Here is a 9,943-nt window from a genome sequence, read left to right as displayed (position 1 = left end):
CGTAATGACATGACAGAAAACTTTCCTCACCGAATCGTTCTGCCGTAATTCAGGAGCAAGTCATGGATATATACTTAGTTCGATTAAAAGAGTCATTGCAAAAGTATCTAATGAAAAGTATGCTTCAGAACTACATCATTGTCATTTATTCTATAACACTACTAATATAGAGCTATTGGTCCGCCATATTGCCTAACAGGTCGTTGTCCTCCTACCACGTTTGTTTAGCAAAATAAGGCACAGAATTTAATTTTGCGCTTGTTGCCAGAGACTCTGATCTTCTTTACCGCTATTCTCAGACATGTATATGCTGGTGCTGTATGAATTAGAAACGGAAGCTTACAAATATTCACCATCTAACAAGGCAAAAGCGAAGTGATGTCTCGTCCACGTATCGACTTTGTGATTACAGAGATTTTCAAATGGTATAGTTCATTGACTTTTTGACTGTTGGCGTACAGTCGGACTTCACCAATATAAACACTTGACAGCAATCATTAGATGATCTGAGGAGTGAATTTGGTGGTCATATAGCTCAAAAGTGTGGAAAGTTATTTAAAGAACACCAGAATACTATGTCGACAGTGTTTATCAGGTGAGATACAAACATAGAACAAGTTCCAGTGGGTTTCAGGAGGTTACTATTCCAGCCAGGGCTATAGTGTAGCTGGTAAAATTGGGTCTTTGAGGGCATCTGGCGGCTACCCCCCCCCCCCCTCACTTCTTAAAACGTCTGGCAACGGCCATGCATATATCCTGTAAGTGTAAATAACAAGTTCCATACAGTGGGTTTCACTAGCAGGGGCGGATCCAGGAATTCCGTAAAGAGGGGGCGCGTTTACAAAATTAAAGGACAAGTTCACCTTTATAGACATGTGGGTTGAGTGAATGCAGCAATATTAGTAGAGCACATCAATGACAGTTTTAGGAGAATCGGACAATCCGTTCAAAAGTTATGAATTTTTGAAGTTTCTGCCTAGTCAGGGCTAGATGAGAAGACTACTATAGCTTGTGATGTCATATGAGTACTACAACTATATAAAGAAAGTATAAAGAAAATTCAAGATATTCTCACTTTTCCCACATAATAAAAGAACACTCGACTTCTCTCTTTCAGAAGTCAGGGGGAATAATATTACCCCTAACATAAGTCAGTAACAAGTCGAAGAAATGTGCACTTTATTCAAAAAGTCAAGTTTTGTGAAATTCTCTTTTTATTTCCCTTATATCGTTGTACGCATGTGACATCATACACTGCAGTAGTCTTCTCCTCCAGCAGTAATTGCACAGATGTTATAAAAATTCATAGCTTTTGAACGGATTATCGGATTTTCCCCAAACTTTCACTGATGTGTCCTGCTAATATTGTATATAGCCTTCACTCAATCCACATGACGAAGGTGAACTTGTCCTTTAAATGGGGGGCGCACGCACCCCTCCCCCATTTTTTTCTTTTTATTTCTTTTGTTTCAACAAAAAATGAAGGGGGGGGGGCGTGCGCCAGTTGCGGTCCTCCCTGGATCCGCCCCTGATTAGGTTATATTTTCAGCTAGGCTAGCCTAGCTGGAAAAGGTTGGGTCTTTGAGGGCGTCTGGCGGCTACCCCCCCCCCCCCCCCCCCACCACCACTTAAAACGTCTGGCAATGGTCATTCATTTATCCTGTAAGTGTAACGAACAAGTTCCAGTGGGTTTCATTAGGTTACTTTTTCAGCTAGGCTATATAGCCTAGCTGGAAAACGTTGGGTCTTTGAGGGCGTCTGGCGGGTACCCCCCACCACTTAAAACGTCTGGCAATGGTCATTCATTTATCCTGTAAGTGTAAGTGTAACGAACAAGTTCCAGTGGGTTTCATGAGGTTACTTTTTCAGCTAGGCTAGCCTAGCTGGAAAAATTTGGGTCTTTAAGGGCGTCTGGCGGCTACCCCCCACCACTTAAAACGTCTGGCAATGGTCATTCATTTATCCTGTAAGTGTAACGAACAAGTTCCAGTGGGTTTCATGAGGTTACTTTTTCAGCTAGGCTAGCCTAGCTGGAAAAATTTGGGTCTTTAAGGGCGTCTGGCGGCTACCCCCCCACCACTTAAAACGTCTGGCAATGGTCATTCATTTATCCTGTAAGTGTAACGAACAAGTTCCAGTGGGTTTCATGAGGTTACTTTTTCAGCTAGGCTAGCCTAGCTGGAAAAATTTGGGTCTTTAAGGGCGTCTGGCGGCTACCCCCCACCACTTAAAACGTCTGGCAATGGTCATTCATTTATCCTGTAAGTGTAACGAACAGGTTCCAGTGGGTTTCATGAGGTTACTTTTTCAGCTAGGCTAGCCTAGCTGGAGTTGGGCCTTTAAGAGCGTCTGGCGGCTACCCCCCACCACTTAAAACGTCTGGCAATGGTCATTCATTTATCCTGTAAGTGTAACGAACAAGTTCCAGTTGTTTTCATGGGGTTACTTTTTCAGCTAGGCTAGCCTAATTTTGAGGGGTCCTTTTTTTGGCCCTCCTGGCCACACCCACCACCGATGACCAGCCAGACGTGCATTTCCATACTCAGGGGCATATGTACTAAATTGCTATATACATAAAAATTGGTAACCTTTTCAGCTAGGCTGACCCCCGCTGGCTCCCGGACTAGTATGTAACGTAGCAGCAGTGTACAAATATTCGTTCTATTCCGCACATGCTCCTGAAAGAGAACGGCGACAATGGCTGAAGCACTCATAAGTTTATTTGTTAGTGCGGGACTGAGTGAACAAAAAGCGAAAGAAACGGCTAAGAACGAGGTTTTAGCCAGTAACTTCAAAACAGTCATTGAAAAGGTACGTTTATATATTTGATCGAGTTAATTTAGTGCGAGAATTCCAAAATTTGACCGCATTTATGCACGCACGTACATGTGTCGTCGATAGTATCCCGCACCGCTGGAAATTCGGCATTGCCTTATAAATGAGTTATGATTTGTTGCAAACTGCGCACAGTACTATGGTATTGTTACGAATCTGGCTGCTGTCGTGTCCAGTTATTGCATCATGTTTATGTTGTGTTATAGATCTAGGTCTAGACAGAAAGATCCGTCTGTCCGGAGTAGTCTTTTATTTTTTTGACGTTATCACTCTCCTCTGTAGACAACAATACAAAGAAAATATAAAGAAAATTCAACAAAAATTCACTTTTCTAGCATTATGAAAGAGCACTTCAACTGCCACTTGACTAACGTTAGATTCTAACCGCTTTCAGAAAATTTCAGAGGGAATATTGCTACCCTTAACATATGTCAGTATCAAGTTGATAGAATTTGTAATTTTCATGAAAAATGAACTTTTGTGGAATTTTCTTTATATTTTCTTTAGGTCCTAGTATTGTTGCCCACTCATACCTATAGCCTCTAGTAGTCTCCTCATCCAGCGGTTCCAACACCAAAACTTTAAAAATTCATAACTATTGCATCGATTGTCCAATTTTCCTCAAATTTTTAATGATATGTTCTACTAATGTTGCTGCTTTCACTCAATCCACCTTGCTCTTTGGGTTTGCGTTCCCTTTAACTCTTTATGTGCCACGTTCGCATGTCCGACTCAGTCGACGGCGCGCCAACTTCGCATATTCTGCTCAAACGCACAAACCCGCCAGGGGCGGATCTCTTTATTATCTTGTTTTGGGGTGTCATAGTGACAAAGCCAAGTATTTTAGGCAGTAAAGGTAGCTGTAGCAGAAAAAACTGTCTGCCATTTTTTGCTTGCTGTAAGCTACCTGCAGGTGACTGGTGCGTGCTCCACATGTAATGCACTTGTCAATGTAATGACGCACCCCACTACCCCCGGACATGGGTGCGTCATGGTCATTTTTTGACTGACCACACGGGGTTTTTGACGGACACCACAGTCACTTTTTTGACGGACATAACGCTGCAAGTGACGAACACCACAGTCACTTTTTTGACGGACAACACATTGAAAGTGACGCACACCTCGGTCACTTTTGTGACGGACATCCTCGGTACATTTGACGCACCCCCGTAAATACTGAAACGATTTTTGCATACGTTTTATTCAAGCAATTTCATTTTCTTTTGGTTCGTACACATACACTGTAATTTGTAAAAGTTTCGGCAAGTTTCCCTTACCATGTAAGCACCGTATTGTCATTCACCGTACATCACGCTGCTGCTACGATATTCCGAACAGTAGTATGTATTCTGTGCATGCAATCCATACATGACAATCACATATGTGTGCAGAATGCGCTGTGTGTGCGCGGCCATTGCTAGTGCGGTGGATGCATACTGCTAGCTGCAGCGCAGGTAGGTACACACCACGCCACGGCATTCATATTCCCGCTCGAGTAGGGGCAAGCATGGTGTCACCGGACACCATGGTATTACCGGACACGCACATTTTTGCGTACTAATGACATTCTGTACGCGCGAGACTTCGTAGATTAGCCTCACAGAACTTTTTGTGGACCGAAATCGCAAAAAACGCCACATAAAAATGTTAAAAAACGAAAAAATTCACATTTTACCTCAAATTTATAGTTGAGTGACCCGCACCTCGTTTATAGTTAATATTTATGCATGTTTGAATCACATTTCGCGACTGAAATTCTATGAAATCCCACTCACATACAGGAAAAATGCTGAAGATTCTATTAGAACCAAAAGTTCACTGATCAATATCGGAAAAATTGTAGCTATCGTCCTCAAACGCGAACGATGCGGAATAGTTGTGCGCTAAAGGGGCACGCAACTCATCACCCGCGCGTGCAGCTCCCATAGACAAAGCACGTATACTCTAACCAGTTGTCGATTTCTCACAAGGTTTTATTGCGTGAGCTGTTCGAAATGGTCAAGACAGACATTTTACTGTAAAATACGAAATTTGAGCTTCATTTGCAGATTTTTTTGTGTGTCATCCGCTCGGTGAGAATGTGTACGGTGATTTGTGGGATGAATTGTGATTCTGGTGCAAGGATTAGGTGCGAAAGACCTCGATTATTCGATTACGAAAATAGCGTCCGGTAATACAATGCGATTTTGCACCGCGCAAAAAACCACTATTTTTAGAGGGGTATGTTTGAAGCATATTTTCTAAAAACTGGAACGAAGAAATGACGTAAGTTGGCTGAATTCGTAATTTCCATGAGTCTGTGAATAAGTGGTGTTGTTTTTAGCCGAAATTTCATTCTATGAGTACGGAATTCAAAGCCACAAAGAAAAGCGTCCGGTAATAGGATGTTCCACCCTACTAGTACTGCGTAACTACAGCCTAGTCGCGGTACGTAGAGATTCGCACAGCTAACAGCGTCGCGCGCGCGTCTGGCCAGCTGGTCGGGCTAGATCCCGCGAGCAGAAAATAGCATGCGGCAGGCAGGTCTTCTGCTGCCGTTTCGACAGGAAAGATTGAACTAAGTTGTTACATCGCTGAACAGTCCCTGGTTTGAGATTGAGTATGCATGATTTCATGGGTTTGTTGGAGGGAAAATGTAAGGAGAAAGGGTGGCTTTTAAATTCTTTGCTTGCCAGATTCTGGCAAGCATTTTTTCCTCTTATTCCAAAACGCTTCCCGACTTTGATTTTCACTTGCTGCGGGAAAGCGCTCACTGTAACGTACCATGACGCACCCCTCGGTTCAAAATAATGCGTGTTATTTTCCATAGCCAAGTGACGTACCATGATGCACCCCTCGGTCAAAATTTTGACCGACAATGATGGGATTTTAACGCACCCCTCGGTCAAAAATTTGACGGACAAAGCTGGTAAAATGACGAACACCTGGGTCACAAATTTGACGGACCAAACGAGGAAATGACGCACCCATGTCCGGGGGTAGTGGGGTGAGTCATTACATTGACAAGTGCATAAAGCACAGTGAGGATTCATGAAAAAACACACACAAAAAGAAAAAACCTGCACAAAAAACAAAACTAAACAAAAAGTGCAGTCAGAAGAAGGTAGTTTGACTGCATGTGAACCCATCTTGACAAAAAATTAATAAAAAGAAGAAAGAACAAAAACCCCATGATGGCAAGGTGCCAGACTTGGGGAAGTGGGAGGGGGTAAAGTAGGAGACCAGAAACTGTGCACAGGCACATTCCTGGAGGTCATAAACCGTCTGGGGTTTGGGGAATGAACAGGGAGAGAATGTTTTGAGCTAGCTCAAGTCGAAGACTCCGGGCAAGACCACTGACAGGGTATCAAATGTTATGATTCTATAGTGCTTTTATTTAATTGGCCTCAAGTAAGGCTATTTCTCCTCTTTTCTTCATTTCTTTTCTGGATTATCTCCCACTGCCCGATAAAAAAGTAAGTTAACGATGTCAAACTCATAGTGACCAATTTTGCTCTAACTATTTCTCCTCCATTCTATATTATTTTTTTCTGAATTATCCCCCATTGATCACTGCTCCTGTCCATATTTCTTTTCTGAATTATCCACCAATGCAAAAGAAAAAGAAAAAGAAAAAAGAAATAGTGTGTGTGTGCGTGTGTTATATTGCCATTCTGGTACCGAAGTGCCTTACATTGTGCTACTTGTCATTTTAGAAAAATAGTGGCCTTGGTGCCCTTTTGACCAGAATTAGGTGCCCTTTAAAACTGGCCTCAATGCACTTTCGAATGGCCTTGATGCCTCATGAAATTGTGGGGTATCCAAGACCACTTTGCCCCAAGCTGAAAGTGCCCTTTTAAAAATTTTATTTTGAGCCCTGAGTTCAGTGAGAGTTTCAACCAATTTTTAATTTCTTGTGAATGTTTCTAGAATCTTGGGTCAGGACTTGCTCATGATTTGTTTTCTAAAATGTATCAGGATGTGCATAATGTTTGAAAAATGTTAGTAGAACCCGAGATAGATCCAGACAGTTTGGAGAATGTTTGGCATATGTCTTACAAAATCAGCAAAGTTCATTCGACTATTTGTTTGCCCATGATGGTTGGAACATCTGTATTGATTGCGTTAACTCGTATGTTCTTTGTGTGGGTCGACTCGCTGTAGTCAGCAATGGTACACATGACATTCACAAGAAAGCATTACTCCAATTATTTGACTGCCTCCATCTTTGCAAAATAATTGCTTATCAGCCCCAAAAACAAGTACAACATATATCCTGTTGTATAAACTTGTACTGAATAAGTGGAAATTTTTTGCACATTTCTCATAACATGAAACTAGCATGAAAAATAGAAACAAGCTATTCTTTTGCTTGTTATATATTATATGTAATGTTATGTATCTTTGATCTCGAGATTGGCATATTGAAGGGGAATCACTGTTCTGTTATATGTAGTTTTCTTTGTTTGCTAGTCCTGTAGTATATTATTGAATGTGCTAAATGTTTGTAGTGCAGACCAATTACCTTTTTGTGCTGCCAAAGCTGAAGTGGTGAGCTTTTTAGCTCACCTGAGCCGAAGGCTCAAGTGAGCTATTGCGATCGCTCTTCGTCCGGCGTGAGTCGTGTGTCTTGCGTCGTGCGTCGTGCGTCGTGCGTAAACTTTTTACATTTTCATCTTCTTCTTGAGAACCCCTTGACCGATTTTCACCAAACTTGGCAGGTAGCATCCCTAGGGGGATAGGATCTGAATTTGTTCAACTGGGCACCATACCCCACCTGGGGGCCCCCAGAGGGGCCCAAACCCCCCCCCCCAAAAAAAAAAAAAAAATAAGGAATCTTAAAAAATCTTCTTCTCTAGAACCAGAAGTGATAGAGCTAAGTTAATACTATGAATTAGTACATTGACGACTGTAGTTTCAAGTTTGTTCATGGCGGAATCAGGGGTGCCCCCCTTGGGACCCAGGGGAGGGGGTGGGGAAGGGTCCCAATGGGGCCCAAATTGTACATTTTCATCTTTTTCTTGAAAATGCCATTATGAATTTTCACCGAAGTTGGCAGGTAGCATCCCTAGGGGGAAAGAATCTCATTCCCATCAAATGGGCACCATGCCCAACCTGGGGGCCCCAGGGGGCCTAAATTTGGACCAAAATTGTAAATTTTCATCTTCTCTTGAAAACCCTATCATAAATTTTCACCAAACTTGGCAGGTAGCATCCCTAGGGGAATAGAATCTCAATTCCATCAAATGGTCACCATGCCCTACCTGGGGGCCCCAGGGGTCCCAATCCCCCCCCCCCCCCTCCCAATCTCCTACAGGTAAGGAATTTCTACAGATTTTCTCTGGAACCAGAAGTGATTGAGCTAAGTTGATACAATGAGTCAGTATATTGATTTTAAGTATATTAAGTTTGTTCATGGAAAAAATCAGGGGTGCCCTACCCCTCCCCCCCCCCCCACCCCCTTGGGACCCAAGGAAGGTTGATGGGATGGGGGGGGGGGGGGGTCCAAATGCGGGCCTAAATTTTTATCTTGCTGAAAACAACGTAATGGATTTTCATCAAACTTGTCAAGTAGCATTCCCATGGGGATAAGATTTCAAAGTGTTTGAATGGGCACCATGCTTTCCCTGGGGGCCCCAGGGGGTCCAAACCTCCTACATTAATGAATATTCAATAATATTTTTCTCTAATTCTAATCAAAAGTGATAGGGCTTTAAGTCTTTTTTTTTTTCCCAAGCTGCATAATCCAACATTCTATAAAGTACAGTGTACTTGGTAGATATTTTTTATCAGTGTGATGGAATATGTAAATGGACACCATGCCCCCACTCTCAAAGCTACCCCCACCATAAGTTTCCAATGTTCTCAGGTAAGAGTCTGCAAGAATGCATGGAAGGTGAACTTGCGATACTCAGATGAGCGCGTGACCCCCGGGTCTCTTGTTTGTGATGGTCTGCTAAATTAAAGTACGCAAAATTCATCTTACCTGGCCAAGTGCAAAAAATTACTTGCACAAAAATTTCCACTTTTACAGTACTAGTGGGAGTATGGTCAGTGTACAGAGATGAATGTGAAACTATAATGAATTGGGCCACAAGAGCCAAGGTCAGAAGCCAAACTGAAGTTTTCTACTTGATTTTAAACACTTTGACTAAAGTCAATTTTGTCCCATGGTTCAGGAGGAATATAGAAGACTTTGTTAGTGCACAAGTGTACTTCTTGTGAAATATTAATATTTTGGCACGCTGCTTTAGTTAATATTAATTTTGAGTCACTGTGCCATCTCCTGCCTTATCTGGCAAGCTACAATCCTGTCTAATATCAGTTCTTGATAATGTCAAAATATTTATCGAAGGCAAAGCAAAACAATGGAGGCGGTGATCTTGGCAAGGCTGTTGGCAACTTGCTGTACCATCTCAGCACCAGACTGAAGGACAAGAAAAGAGCAGACTTTCTCATCAGATATATCACCTCCAAGAAGATAGCCACTGAGCCTCAGCTTGCAGGTCAGCACCCACCATCAGAGTGCAGACAGCGTGAATTTCATTGTTACCAGCAACTTTCATTATCAAGTTCTAAGGACAATCCTTTTCTGTTTTCTTGATATCAACAACTATCCAGAAAAAGGAGATTGTGTTTAGGATTTATTTTGCTAGTAGATGTTTTGTCAAGATGTAACAATAGAATGACGAACAAAATAACCCCATTATTGATTATTTCACAGCTGAAAAACTTAATTTTACCTATATAATCAAGATAATCTACAAAATTTCATATTTGTATAAAAGTATGCATTCCTTTGACTCATTATGGATTATATGTTCTGAGTAATGTTACTCCTCCTGCTTTCTGAAAGAGGTAAGGCAAGTGTTCTTTCATTGTGCACGAAGAATGAAAATGTGTTGAATTTTCTTAATATTTCCTTCATATATTATCCTTGTATCGTATATGATCTTACAAAATACTGTAGTCTTCTCATCCAACGATGGCAACACTAAAACTTGAAAAAAAATTCATAACTTTGGAACAGATTGTCTGATTTTTCTCAAACTTTCATTGACGTGTCCGACTAATGTAGAGCTGTGCATTCACTCAATCGACAATTAATTGGGTTTCTTTCTCTTTT

The 9,943-nt window shown here is 41.7% G+C and overlaps 1 protein-coding gene across 1 annotated transcript in view; it reads left to right on the top strand.

Annotated features, from left to right (window-relative positions):
- The first annotated feature begins 2,663 nt into the window (after window positions 1–2,663).
- LOC139728168 (glutamine--tRNA ligase-like) overlaps window positions 2,664–9,943 on the top strand; it is a 32,072-nt gene continuing 24,792 nt past the window's right edge. Inside the window, exons 1-2 of the mRNA XM_071639135.1 lie at window positions 2,664–2,811; window positions 9,173–9,323. Of these exons, the coding sequence (XP_071495236.1) occupies window positions 2,698–2,811; window positions 9,173–9,323 (265 nt within the window). The 5' untranslated portion in view covers window positions 2,664–2,697. The remainder of the gene's footprint in view (window positions 2,812–9,172; window positions 9,324–9,943) is intronic.

This window comes from Diadema antillarum, unplaced genomic scaffold, assembly GCF_040938485.1.
Source record: "Diadema antillarum isolate AM-2024a unplaced genomic scaffold, OU_Dant_1.0 scf00000018, whole genome shotgun sequence".
Classification (NCBI taxonomy): Eukaryota; Metazoa; Echinodermata; class Echinoidea; order Diadematoida; family Diadematidae; genus Diadema; species Diadema antillarum.
The sequence above is the reverse complement of the archived record's forward strand: the minus strand, read 5'-3'. Positions and strand labels throughout refer to the sequence as shown.